Below are 13,824 nucleotides of genomic sequence, written 5' to 3'. Positions count from 1 at the left end.
CGGACCCTCTCCAGGGCTTCCAGGCTCCGGCCAGCCCTCCCGTGGGAGCCCCTGCTGCCCTGGAAAGCTGTGGGCACCCAGGGAGCATGCTTGTGCGGGGACCCTGGTTTCCCAAGGTGGGGCTGTGCTACATGCTGCTCTGGGCTGGCACCGGTGGGCTCCCCCGAGGGCTGGGGGTGGGGGCCAGTGGCCCCTCGACCCCAGGATTGGGCAGTGGTCGTGGGGTCCCAGCCTAATCGCCCGCCTCCCTGCTCAGGTTCCACAGCCTCCCGGCTCCTCTAGGCCTTGGGTCCTGTCCGGTGGGGCGAAGGGTCAGCGTCCTCATGAGGGCCGCCGCCTGGGGTGTGAGCTCGGGAGGGCCCTGGCAGGCGCAGCCACTGCCCGGGTCTGGTCTGGGATGCACGGTGTGTGTGGAGCTTCTTCCCGCTCAGGGTCCCGGCGTTGTCCACACGGATGTCAGTGTCCAGTGGGGGTTGGCTGTTGGGACAGGTGACAGTGACTGCAGGTGGGGCCAGGCTCCCCGGTAAGTGCAGTGACCACCTGACCCCTCGCACCCTCTGTGGGGCTGGCTGGCCCAGAGAGGCTGGTCCTCCCCCCCCCCCCCCCCCCCCCCCGCCCAGGAGCGTGGGGCCTGGCCAGGCTGTCCTCCATGTGTCCCCTGGCGTCACCCCCCACTCCAAGTGGCCGGTCCCCCACCCCCCTAGAAGCCCCCTTCAGCTTCCCAGCCCCTGACATGCACTGCTGGTGCAGCGTCTCTGTGGGTTTTCTGGCCATCTTTCTTAAAGGTGGTTTGTTTGAGAGGTGGGTGGGGACAGCCTCACACAGGTTAGGGGGTGTGGCTGGCCTGACCCTCACTGTGAGCAGTGACCCCATAGCAGAGCTGGTCGGAGGCTGGCTTCCCCAGGTAGGCTGGCGGGCTGGGCAGAAACATGGGGTGTCAGGGAACACTGTATTGAGTAGGAGCCTTAGCTCTGCAGAGCCAAGAGGACAGGGGGCGTCAGGAGGGGACCAAGGACTTGGTGGGCCAGGCCAGTGCCCCAGTTCAGCTCAGTGGCTCAGTCGTGTCCGACTCTGTGACCCCACGGACTGCAGCACACCAGGCCTCCCTGTCCATCACCAACTCCCGAGTTTACCCAAACTCGTGTCCGTTGAGTCGGTGATGCCATCCAACCATCTCATCCTCTGTCATCCCCTTCTCCTCCTGCCCTCAATCTTTCCCAGCATCAGGGTCTTTTCCAGTGAGTCTGTTCGTTGCATGAGGTGGCCAAAGTATTGGAGTTTCAGCTTCCAACATCAGTCCTTCCATTGAACACTCAGGAATGATCTTTAGGATGGACTGGTTGGATCTCCTTGCAATCCAAGGAACTCTCAAGTCTTCTCCAACACCACAGTTCTAAAGCATCAGTTCTCCGTTTGGCCTGCTTTATTGTCTGATTCTCACATCTGTACGTGACCACTGGGAAAACTGTAGCTCTGACTATATGGACCTTAGGGTCCCCGCCAACCCCGGGAGTGCTGTGTGCATGCGATGGGGCTGGCCTGTGGGGGTCACGCCCTGACCCTGGGTGGGCTGGGGCCCTGGTCGGGGCTGAGCTGCTCTGGGCCAAGGCCCTTTGGGTGGCGGCCGTGGTGACCCTGGGTGGGCTGGGGGCCCTGGTCGGGGCTGGGCTGCTCTGGGCCAAGGCCCTTCGGGTGGCGGCCGTGGTGACACTCGTCCCTGCAAGGCTGGGGTGGTGGTCAGTAGGGCTCAGGGTGTGCGGGGCCACCGCCCGCCTGGCTGACCTGCTCGGAGGCCCCTCGCTGGGCCCCTGGATCCCCTCTCTGGAGGAGGCAGTTGGCTCCGTCCGTCACTGAAGCCGACCCTGCCCACGCGGCTCCTGTTTCCTGAGGCCCGGCCACCTCAGGCAGAGGCGCTGGGGCGGTGGGCTGACCTCCCTGCGGGTCACTGCTATGTCTCTGCGGGTCTGTCCCGGGCATTCTGGGACGTGATGCGGAGCCTCCGGGGTTGGGGGGATGGCCTCGCTCACAGCCTGGCTCTGTCCTGGGCCCTTTCCCCTCTGAGCCTCCCACCCCACCCGGAAAGTGGAGCCCGTGTGACTCCCGCTGATGCCGGGATGGGACCTGGGGAGATGGGGCAGCATTGCGGTGGGGGCCTCCACAAGCAGAAAGGGGGCCCACCTCCCCAAACTCAGGAGGCGAGACCGCAGTGTCTGAGCTGGCCAGAGGGGACGGGGAGGAGGTGACGCCCGGGATGGGGCGCCCCTGCAGGCTTTCTTCCAGCCTCTGACCTCAGCCCTCAGTGCCCATGTTCCCCTCCAGCTTCCCCTCAACCTGATCCTGGCTTGGGAGTCCCCCTCGGCCCAATGCCCTCCAAGCTAGGAGCTTCCCGGGACTCCTCACCCGTCTGCCTCCTCTGACCATGCCCATCTCCCTGCTGCCCACCGCCCCCGCACCCCCGCCATGGCTGAAAGCGTGTCCCCCAATGCTGGTGAGCGAGCAGCCCCTGGGTTGGGCAACCCACCCCCCCCAGCACCCCCGAGAGATGGAGAGACCAGGCCGCCCAGGAGTGCCTGACTCCGGCCACTGGGTCCTGTCTGCAGTGGGAGGGTTGGAGCTGCCACTGCAGCTGCGTTTTCTGGGCGGTTTCCATCGTGGCCCCTGGACAGAGGTCCACACTTTCCCCTTGTTTGTCCAGGAGCCTGAAGGGCCCTGGTGTCCAGCCTCTCTTGATGTGTGCCTCTTGGTTGAGCCAGCCTGCGGGGCCTGAGTTTCTGTGTATTATTTCTGATTCCAGTTCCCCAGGGAGGAAGGAGGCAGGTCCCAGAGCCTGGGGTCCAGGGACCCTGGGAAGGGGCGGGGAGATGGCTGTGACCTCTGGGGCCTGCCTGCCACGGAGCTGAGGACACCCTTGCCCCACCCGTGGCTGGATGTGTCCTGCCAGGGTCCCTTGTGACGGAGTGGCGGGTGTGTGGCTCCAGGGGGTGGGGTGGCCCCGAGTTGACCCCCGGCCCCCCGCCCCTCCACCACGCTGGGCCAGCTGCGTGGCTTTCTGAACCCTCCCGCAGGATCCCGCCTGAACCCATCTGGGTTTTCTCTTGCGTTCGAGGGCTTTTGCGGTTTGTCTGAGTGTTTCCGCTCCGGGTGGTTTCAGATCCCCTCTCTTAGAGGGAAGGCTTCTCTCACTCTGACCTTCGCCCATTCATGGTGCTGCCTTCTTGCCAGCAGCGGGCTCCCTGGGAGGGGTGTGTGTGTGTGGGGGGTGCTCCCCAGGAGGGGCGTGTATGTGTGGGGGTGCTCCCCAGGAGGTGTGTGTGTGTGGGGGGGGGTTCCCCAGGAGGAGTGTGTGTGTGTGTGTGTGGTGCTCCCTGGGAGGAGTGTGTGTGTGTGGGGGGGTGCTCCCTGGGAGGGGTGTGTGTGTGTGTGTGGGGGTGTTCCCTGGGAGGGGTGTGTGTGTGTGGGGGGGTGTTCCCCAGGAGGAGTGTGTGTGTGTGTGTGGTGCTCCCTGGGAGGAGTGTGTGTGTGTGGGGGGGGTGCTCCCTGGGAGGGTGTGTGTGTGTGTGGGGGGTGCTCCCCAGGAGGGGGGGTGTGTGTGTGTGGGTTCTCCCTGGGAGGAGTGTGTGTGTGTGAGGGGGGTGCTTCCCAGCCTTGCTCTCCCCTCTGAGGGGCTGGGGCCCGTCTCCTGGAAGGCTGCCCTGCAGCGGGCCTGGCAGGCTCCGGTGCCCGTGGTGGGGGCGGGCCGCGTGTTTTGCTGCTGCCTGTGTGCCCCAGGAGGTGAGACCCGCCCCCCAGCCCTGCCGGGGATGGGGTGGGGGTGAAGGGGCGCCCCGGCGGCTCACAGGTCTGCTCCATCTGGTATCTGCTCTTGCATTCTGGGCTCTCTCACCTGCGCTTCCCCACCGTGTCCCGGTCCGTCCTGCCTGAGTCCACCCCCCACCCCCCAGCCACACACACCTGGCTTCGTCTCCTCTTTTGGGCCAGGGGCCCCAGGGAGCAGGCTGTGCCCCCCAGATCTCACTGTTGCTGTGGGGTGGGGGGGTGCAGGGTCCTGAGTGCCCGAGGAAAGGGGGTTCACCTCTTCTTTGTGAGGTGGGGGCTTTCAGTGGCCAGTGGAGGGGCAGTGGAGGCCCCCTGCGTGCCCCGCTTCTGCTCAGAGACCCCCAGTCATTTCAGCCCTGCTCCCAGCCCTGTGATCACAGAGCAGACGTGTCTTCTTCCTAAGACTTGGTTCCCATCTCTGAAGTGTGAATACTTTTAAAGAATCGTACCGCACACCCCCGTCACCCCCAGAGCGCGGACGTTGAGTCCAGGGTCATCGAACACTCCGTGTGGACGTAGGTGCCTCTCCGCTCACTGTCGAGCAGCTGTTTCCAGCGCGCTGGCCCAGGGCGGAGGTGCCCGGGTTGGGCACCGCCTCGTCCGCCCCAGTTGTCCCTCCCAGCCCTCGAGGGGCCCCGAGGCGTTTCCCAGGCTGGGTGGAGAAGCCAACCCAGTGATGGGCAGCCTTCCTCTGTTGCGGCTGCGTGCCCAGGAAACTACCCCGAGGAGTGGGCCTTCTTCCTCGTTTTTGCAGCGGTAGCTGGCCCTTTGCCGCTGAGGGACGGCCCTCTGTGTCCGAGTTTACCTCCTGGGGAGGTTGACATGTTTCCCTGCTGCTGTCATGTCTGACTTGGAACGTCATCTCAGACCCTGGGGGCTGCAGGAATGCAGGTGCGCTGGCTGGGTTCTGAGGCCCCGGAGGCTCCATCGGGACCCGCCTGGCGCTGGGGGAGCGGGAGTCAGGCTCCCGCCTGTTCCGTGAGGCCGCGGTCCCCCGCCGGGCGGTGGTTTGCTCCCAACCTGATCACGGCGGGCATTGCCTGCTCGTGCCCCGACTGGGCTGGAGCGGGGGCACTCACATCCCGGGGGCTCATGGGCGTCTGTGGGGGCCCTGCTTCTGCTCCAGGAGGCTGCTCGTCCGTGTGGTGGGGGCCTGAGTGCCCCGGGCCTCAGTTTCCCCCTTTGCAGCCAGCCCGTGTAGTGCTGCCAGGGGTACCTGGGACCCCCAAGGAGGGCTCCCAGCCAGACATTTGCTCCTTCTGTGGCCCCTCCTGCTGTCCCCACCCAGCCACAGTGGTGTAGGTCATGAGAGTGGGCTGGATCCTTCTGGAAATCCTCACTCTTGAGTTTGCGCTGTTTATCTTGATTTAGGGGGGCTGTGGGCACCCACTGGGGCTCCCTTGAGGAAGAGGTTCTGGAGTCTTTGCCAGTGGACGCAGGAACCCACCAAGTTGGCCCCCCTGCAGTTTTCCCATCTGGCTCCCTAGCCAGGGAGGCCAGGTGGGCTGGTGACCAGGCCTCCGTCCTGGGCAGGGCCTGGCAGGGCTGAAATGGGGGGCCAGGAGGTCCCGCGTGCCCACGTGGAGCCCAGGCCTGCTGGGCCGAGGAGAGCCCCCCAGGGGCTGGTGTCACCTGGCTCTTTGTCCGGTGTCCAGGAGCCCCTGGCCCCCCACATCCTCGAGGGTGGGCGCCGTTCCTCCGTCCTTGGGGCTGGCTTGGAAGCACTTGACCGCTGACGGCCGTGCCACTGGTCAGCCAGGAGGGCAGCTGGGACTTGAACCCTGGCGTGGCAGACCCTAGCAGCCACGCCCCGCTGCCCTTCTGCAGGACCCCCCATGTCTGCGGCATCTTCATGTCCCCAGCTGAAGTTAGGCTCAGACCAGGAACTCGGAGGGGTGCTGCTGCCCGGGACTGCCCCCTGGGGTCGCGGGGGCCCTGCTTGCCGTTGCGGTGGGGCCGTGTGGTGTCTTATGACTGCTGGGCGCCCTCTCTCACCCCGTGATGTCAGGAGGCAGGGGGATCCTGGGCTCACGTCTCCGAGGCTCTCAAGGATGGAAAAGCCTCAGCTTTGTCATCCATGCAGCGGGTCTGGTCACTGGCCATGTGGGATCACGTGGCATCTCCCCTTCCGTAGGGGTGGAGGGCCCGCGGCCGCCACCCAGCGCCCTTTGGGGCTTCTCTACCATCCGCCCCCACGACCTCACCCAGGAGGGCAGCTGGTGAGGCCTGGCCAGGGCCCACTGGGGCGGGTGCATGGTGACCCTGGACACGGCTGGACGGTGACTCTCCGGCCTGTCCTGTCGTTAGGGTTAGGGTTCCAGCCCTCTTCTCCAGGACCGATGTCGGTTCAGGGCTGAGCCCTGGAGGGGCGAGTGTGGGGCAGCTAGTGGACCGTGCGGCTCCAGCTTCTTTCTGGAAGCAGCCTGTGCCTTCCGGTCTCGGGATGCGGCTGTGACCCCCGCCCAGACGAGGCGGCTGACGGACGGCACAGCTGCGGCAGGTGGCCCCGCTGGGCCTCCAGCCTCCGCCTCCTGCTGCCCGACAGGTGGGCATTGGTGGGGTTTCTCGGCCGACTGGGCGACATTGGCGGGGGGCGTGGTGGGGAGGTGCGTGACGGGGTCCACGGCACCTCTCACAGCCCTGCTGAGGCTGAGCCAAGACCTCAGGGTGGTCGTGGCACAAGGACTTGCCCTGGACGGAGCATGCACGGCTGCCTGGCCCGGCCCCGGACCTTGGAGGAAGAGACGCGAGCTCCCAGACGCTTGGCCGGGTTGGAGCATTTTTCCAAACTAGAAGCCTCTTTACATTTGCTTCTTTTCGCAAGAGTAACGTTTTCTTAAAAAAATAAATCTACCGGTTCAGAAATGCAAGCAGAAAGGGAGAAGGCAGCCTGCGTGCTGTGGGCATGGGGTCCTGGGCACCCAGGGGGCCTTTCCGTCATCTTGCTGGCCCTCAAGGGGACGTCCCGGGCTCCACCAATGCCTGGTCTCCTCGGGGTCGCTGTCGGGTCGGCAGGGCTGGCGGGGAGGCGAGGCCAGACTCTTACTGCGTTGCTCGCCCTGGACACGCAGCCCAACCCAGGCTCTGCCGCGTTCTAGGAGGGCTGGCCGCCACAGGGAGTGGCGTGGCCCCTCAGGCGCCCGCAGCGGGACCGCCCCGGGTGGCCTGTGTAATGGTGCGGCCTGCCTGGGAGGCTTCTGCCGAGCCCCTGGCCGCACAGCTGTGCGGGGAGAGCAGCCCTGCTGCCTGGGATGGGCTTGCCCAGCCACTGCCGCTGCCGCTGCCCTCCCTTCCTCCCTGGTGAGCTGGTGCCCAGGCTGCCAGGGGCAGAGGATAAGGCACGCGCTCGCCTCTGCCCTCGGGGGTGCTGTGTGCCACTGTCTGATGCTGGGTACAGGGGCTGCACTCCTCCCAGTGGATGTGCTGGAGGCCACATCCGCGTTTGCAGAGTTCCCCTGCCCCGTGCCAGCCCCAGGCTGTGGGGCGCACAGCATCTTCCACGTGTGTGTCCTGCTGAACCTCGCACACCCTCCGGGGTCCGCGTGGTTTTAGCCTTCGGACTCCCTGTGGCCTGTGGTCAGTGTTTAGTGAGCGTGTGCCGGGCCCGCACTGGGCTCTGAGCTGAAGTGCATCGTCTGGGGTACCCGGCTGACTAGAGTGGGCGCCCAGGCTGGGCGGGAGTGAGGCAGGACCCAGGAGGTGGCCTGTCCGCTTGGCTTGCGCTCTTCGCCCCTCCTGGGCGGAGCCGGCTGCCTTGTGGGCCCCAGGCGCGCAGCCACGGCAGGAGTGTGTCTCGTGTTTGGGCGGGGGCTAGCTTCTTGCTGTGCTGCCGTGTGCAGTGGTCAGTCGCTGGTCAGGAGAGGGGGTGGAGGTCGAAGGCCAGGCTGAGGGCCCCTGTGGCGGCCCCGGCGTGTCCCTGCAGAGAGCTGTGCCCACCTGTCCTCATGTGTGGAGGAGGCCGGGCTGCACCTTGGCAGCAGCCTGGGCCCTTCCTGGGGCCCCTATGTCCCCTCAGGTGGTTGAAGGCCCTGGTGGGGTCTTGCCTGTTCCCTGAGGGCTGTAGCAGCAGCGCTGGGTACCGGGCGCCTGCCCACCTGCCCCGCGTCTGGGGGCCCGCCTGTCCCACCCCTGGGGGTCCACCCCTGGGGGCTCACTCTCCCTGCACCTGGGGCCCCACCCGGCCCACGCCTGGGGGCCCACGCTGTGCTCGTCCGACGTCAGCAGGAATGGGGTGTGTCCTTACCGGATCTTGGGGATCCCCATGTCGGCAGCCACCACAGCCTCCACGGCAGGACCGTGGGGTGATTGGTGCGTGTCCAGCGCTGGCTTGAGTGCTCTGCGCTGGAATCCTTTAGTCTTGAGTCCCACAGGGACATAGGCAAACTGGATCCTGGGGTTGGCGACGGGCAGAGCTGGGAGTGCGCCTAGAGGTCTGGCCCTGCGTCTGCTCTGCGCCCCTGAACTGCCTGGGGTCTGGGAGGCCCAGCCGGTGATGTAGGTCTGGGGGACATGGGCCTGTGAGGCTGCGGCAGCCATGACGGGGAGATGAGTCACTGGTCAGGCTGGGGCCTGCAGGCCAGAGTGGGACAGGCAGTGCTGGTTTGGATGGGAGCCCCGTGTGGGGCAAGGCTGTTGAGGGGGGCAGGTTCACAGGGACTCCAGCAAGAGGCGGTGGCGCTAGGCCAGAAGTGGCCAGACCTGCGGAGTGGGGCACAGCGGGGCGTCAAGGCCGAGACCTGCGGAGTCGGGGGCAGTGGGGCGTCAAGGCTGAGACCTGTGGAGTGGAGGGCAGGGGCCATCTCTGTGGGGTGGGGAGATGCGATGTCCGCACCGTCAGCCGAGCAGGCGTGGCCCCCTCCCCACGGAGGCCCTGGAGCCGGCGTGGAGGAGAGGTGTTCAGGCCCTTGAGCGGGGCGGGGCACCTTGGGGTGTTCCAGAACGTTCCTCCAAGGAGGGGAGTGGGCGGGCAGGTTTGCTCCGTGCGTGGGATGCACCGGATCTCTTTTCGGAGTCCTCTTTCCTCTGGCGTGGGGTCGGTGGGGGCCAAGGCGGCCTGGCCTGGGGGAAGCCCCTGGTCTGTAGCTTTCCCTGATGACTGTGGTATAATCACGCCACGTGGCAGACTGTGGGCCGCTGGCAGGATGTCAACTGGCTAGCAAAACTGCAAGTTACAGCGACCTGATTTTGCAAATCGTAGCAGGTAGACGTGGTCCCAGAGGCGGACGGGTGCTGTTCTGTCCTCCCGGAGGGCCCTCCAGCCCCCATGCAGGCCCTGCCTCCCAGCCCGGGCCCAGCGGGTCCCTGACAGGTACCCATAAGCGCCTCTGGGCCCAGGTCCAGCTCTTGTGTGCAGCCCCCCAGGGCGTTCTGCAAACGCAAGTGACAGCTGGGCCATCGACTTCCTCCCAGGATGTGGCGGGGGAGCCGCTGTGGGGGCGGCCCGTCCGTCACCCAGCGCACGGCTGTCCACGTGGCGCTGGGCGGCCTCCTGACACACGTGGGGCCGCGGTGGGCACTTCCTTCCCAGCACTGCGTGTGGAGGAGGTTTGGCGGCCGGGCTGTGGTCTGCCGCCCTCCCCGATTGGCCGAGGACCGGCCGTGTCACAGCCCGGCTACAAACCAGAGCCCGTTCTCGTGGTTACGTTGGAACCCCCCTCGCCCGTGCGCCGTGCGTGCTCCACGCACCTTTCTGCCGGCCTGGCTCGGCCGTCGGGTCCGCGTCGCCGCTGTCGACGCGCAAGTCACTGCCTGGAAGGTTGCTGCCGTCCAGGACGTGTAGAGGCAGTCCCGCGCACGCCAGCGGCTGGTGGGCGGGGAGCCGACAGCCTTGGCCTCCGCCTGGACGGCCGCCCCCCGCCCACCGCGTCTCCCCCACCCACCTGGGGGGGGCACCTGCTGCCGTTCTGCCTCCTGTCCCCGGTCTCTCTCCCTGCCCCGGCCTGAGGGCAGCGGCGTGACAGTGGTCCTGTGACACGTGAGGGCGGGCCTGATGGGGTGGACGTGCCAAGGTGGCCTTGCCGTGACTGCACAGCCCCACGTACCCATGGAGCCGGCTGCGGTTGGGGTGACCGGCCATCCCCCCACGGTCCTTTCCGCCCTGCAGGTGCTGACCGGTTGGGCCCGGACATGGAATGTCGCGCCTCGGCAGGAAGCACAGAGGAAGCCAGGGCCTCCCTGAGCCGCTGCTGTGACGGCCAGTGAGCGAGCAACTGGAGGATGTCCACCGCGACGCCGGTCGCCCCCACGGGGATCCCGGCGGCCCCGGGCCCGGTGAACCCGCCCCCGCCGGAGGTCTCCAACCCCGCCAAGCCCGGCCGCAAGACCAACCAGCTGCAGTACATGCAGAACGTTGTGGTGAAGACGCTCTGGAAACACCAGTTCGCCTGGCCCTTCTACCAGCCCGTGGACGCCATTAAGCTGAACCTGCCCGTGAGTGCCCTGCCCGCCGCCCCAGCCCCTCCGGGGCCCCGACTCCTGCCTGACGGTCCTGCCCGCCGCCCCTCCCGGGCCCCAACTCCTGCCTGTGAGGGTCCTGCCCGCCGCCCCTCCGGGGCCCCAACTCCTGCCTGTGAGGGTCCTGCCCGCCGCCCCTCCGGGGCCCCGACTCCTGCCTGTGAGGGTCCTGCCCGCTGCCCCTCCGGGGCCCCGACTCCTGCCTGTGAGGGTCCTGCCCGCCGCCCCTCCGGGGCCCCAACTCCTGCCTGTGAGGGTCCTGCCCACTGCCCCTCCGGGTCCCCCTGTCCTGGGAGGACAGCCCCTGTGGCCTTGGCTGCAGGTGCTAGGAGGGCGGGCCCAGCCCAGAATCTGTGATGATGGAAGAGCAGAGGGGACACGCAGGCCTGGGGGCGGGGAGGGCAGCTGCCCCAGGTGCAGGGAGTGGGAGGCCGTGGCCTCGTGGGTGGACGAGGCGGACCAGCCCTGGCGCAGAGGCGCACTGAGGCTCAGCCCGCACCAGCCCCGTCCCGCCGAGTGATGCGTCTGCACACACAGCCTTGTGCTTACGTGGGGGCGGCCGGCCTTCCCGGGGATGGCGCCCTAGCTGCATGCCTGGGGCCCACCTGACTGTCTGACGGCTTTCTCCTCTGGGCCTGAGCGGAGAACCCCAGAGTCCTGCAAGGGCAGCCCTGGGCCAGCACTTGGCAGCCTGGCTCCTGAGCCAGCTTGGCCGTCAGGCATGTACAGGCCCTAGAGTGAAGTTTGGGACCCAGAGAGGGGGCCTAGCCCCTCGTCCGGCTCCTAGACCCACTCTGCAGTCCTCTGTCCACACAGACTCCCATCAGACCAGAGAGTCTTGGCAGGGTCCGTGCTGGCCCAGGGCTCCCCCAGACCTGGCGCCAGCCCCGCCCCGCCATCAGCTGGACAGAAACTTAGGTCCAGCCCCAGTGCTGAGGTGCTGGACAAGACCGCCTCGTGCGCGATCTCGGCCCTTGGGAATCAGGAAAACCGTCTTATTGAACCCAACAGTAACGCCCCTGACTGTCTTTTTCCTAGGATTATCACAAGATAATAAAAAACCCCATGGACATGGGAACCATTAAGAAGAGACTAGAAAATAATTATTATTGGAGCGCAAGTGAATGTATGCAGGACTTCAACACCATGTTTACAAATTGTTACATTTATAACAAGGTGAGAAGGTGGCGTGGGCCCCGTCGCTGCTGTGAGTGACCTGGGGGAGCGCCAGTATGGGTTTGGCCGGCGTCCACCAGGCTGGGTGCGTCGCAGCGAGTCTCAGGCCCATTCAGGCCACCTCGGCTCCCGCTCAGCCCTTGTCTGGCTGCGACCCCCGCGCCCTGTGCGTGGGCCCACATGCCCTGCTGGCACGGTGAACATTCGAATAGCCTTTTCAGGGGGAGTCGACACCAGATGCTGTAAAACATCCCCACACCTGGACCTTGTTTCCTCTCCATGATGGGATAAAGCGTGGTTTTTATCCTTTGTGCTTTTTGAGTTCTTGCAAGAGTTTCTGTGTTAAAATGTGTTCCTGTTGCTTCTCTCCCGCCCCGCCAGATCCCTTCACAACTTTTTAAACACATATTTTTCTCGAGCAGCGGTTGCGCGTTTGTCTGCTGCGAGCAGCGCGGCTCCTTTCCAGCGCGTGACCCTGCTTCTCCCGTGTCTTCAGCCCACAGATGACATCGTGCTCATGGCCCAAGCCTTAGAGAAAATTTTTCTGCAGAAAGTGGCTCAGATGCCCCAGGAGGAAGTTGAGTTACTGCCCCCTGCTCCAAAGGGCAAAGGCCGGAAACCCGCTTCGGGAACGCAGAGCGCAGGTGAAGAGGGGGGGTGCCCTTCTCCTGGAGCCGATGAGAGCGGCCCCTCCCCGCGCGGCCGCCGGCGGTCAGGGCCCGGGAGCTCTGCCGTGTGGTCTGCAGGCGGCCTGCCTTGGCGCCTGCCTTGCCGGGACCCCAGCTCCTCCCCGCTGGCCCTGGCTCGGAGGCTGCCCTTGTGGAGGCCGCTCCGCTCCTGTGTCCCCGCCAAGGACCTTGCCCCCCCAGCACCAGCGTGTTCTCTGTGAATGGTCCGGGAGTGGCGGGGTTTAGGGTTGGCACTGGGAGCCCGGGGCGGCCTTCCATGCCCTGGGAACCCAGAACCAAGGTGTGTCCCATGGAGAGCTGCCCAGGAGGGGCCCGTCCTCTGGAGAGGCGGAGCGGCGGCTGGTTACGCAGCTCCGGGTCACCCGGTGATGGCCTGGAGGACCCGGCTTAAGCCCTGGGCTCCGCCCTCCCAGACTGTGATCCCCCGGGCCGCGCGCCCCATCCTGGTTCACTCACCCTGGCCTCAGAGCCGGCCGCCGTGAGGTTGATGGGCAGGGTCTCGGGAGGAGGGGCCGTTCTGACAGCTCCGCCTCCTGTCCTCTGCCCTCAAGGCTCGCAGCAGGTGGCGGCCGTGTCCTCCGTGTGCCCGGCGACCCCCTTCCAGAGCGTCCCCCCCACGGTCTCCCAGACGCCCGTCATCGCCGCCACCCCCGTGCCAACCATCACCGCAAACGCCACGCCGGTCCCTGTCCCCCCGGCCGCCGCCCCGCCTCCCCCTGCCACGCCCATCATCCCCGTGGTCCCTCCCACGCCGCCTGTCGTAAAGGTGAGCTTTCCCGGGGTCCCGGGCGTGGGCTTGTGTGGGTGGGCGGGGGGCGCTCTGTCCCGTCCCCGGGCACAGGCTGCCCCTGGCGCACTGGGCACACGGGCCTCTGGACCAGTCCTGTCCGCCCACGCCTGCGGGGTGGGCCGTGATTCCTGACACCGACGCTCGGAGCCGCAGGTCACACAGCTGGCGAGGGCGGCTGGGCTGGGACTGCAGCGTCTCTGGCCTCCGTGGTGTACATGGGTTCCCGGCGGGGCGTGCAGGGGGTGAGGGCACACTCGGATTTCCAGTGGTTGGCGGTGGCGGCCTCCTTGCGCGCCCCTTCCTGGCTTTGCCAGGAGCCTCCCCCGCAGGGCCTGGGCTTGGAGCGCTTGCTTTCCGCGAGGTCCGCGGCCAGCAGGGACAGCCGAGGGTCCCGCTCCCACTGACACACACCGTCTTCTCCGGTTTGACCCTCACAGCAACCCTCGGGGGCAGGCAGTGTTTCCCCCATCTTTCAGATGAGGAGGCAGGCGCTCAGAGGGGTTAAATGGCTCCCCCAAGGTAAAATGCCGCTCGCCCTGCCCGGCGGCCTCCACTGCCTGCCCTTGGGCGGCGCTGGCAGGCTGTCCTGCCCAGCACCCTGCTGCCTTGGAGCATGTCCCGTCTGCCGCGGCCCGTGAGCCCAGGGGCCCCGCGGCGCGCTTGGCCTGCCGTGGGCACCGTGACGTGTGTGTGTGGGTGGCTGGCTCGTGCCTGCCGGCCTGGGGGCAGGGGCTTGGCTGGGGCAGTGCCCTTGGTGGCTGGCCTTGGTGGCGTGCACGCTGCGGACCCTGGGGAGGCCGCCGGCCGGGTGCTCGTGGCTCCCGGGGGCTGTCCCGCCTGCCTGACGGCGGTGGTGGGGGGCAGACCCTGAGCTGGTCTTGGGGTGGCTCTGCACCCTGG

At 66.9% G+C, this 13,824-nt stretch overlaps 1 protein-coding gene across 3 annotated transcripts in view; it reads left to right on the top strand.

The window, feature by feature from the left end:
- Positions 1–13,824, top strand: part of BRD3 (bromodomain containing 3) — a 37,979-nt gene that overhangs the window by 3,857 nt on the left and 20,298 nt on the right. For 2 of the 3 annotated variants that reach the window (XM_024998747.2, NM_001076873.1), the window contains 4 exon segments: positions 9,920–10,245; positions 11,308–11,445; positions 11,942–12,089; positions 12,686–12,900. In XM_024998747.2, coding sequence (XP_024854515.1) covers positions 10,033–10,245; positions 11,308–11,445; positions 11,942–12,089; positions 12,686–12,900 — 714 coding nt within the window. In that variant the 5' untranslated portion in view covers positions 9,920–10,032. 3 annotated transcript variants of the gene reach the window in all.

The sequence above is a fragment of the Bos taurus genome, chromosome 11 (genome assembly GCF_002263795.3).
Source record: "Bos taurus isolate L1 Dominette 01449 registration number 42190680 breed Hereford chromosome 11, ARS-UCD2.0, whole genome shotgun sequence".
Classification (NCBI taxonomy): Eukaryota; Metazoa; Chordata; class Mammalia; order Artiodactyla; family Bovidae; genus Bos; species Bos taurus.
This window is presented reverse-complemented; position numbering and strand designations above follow the sequence as displayed.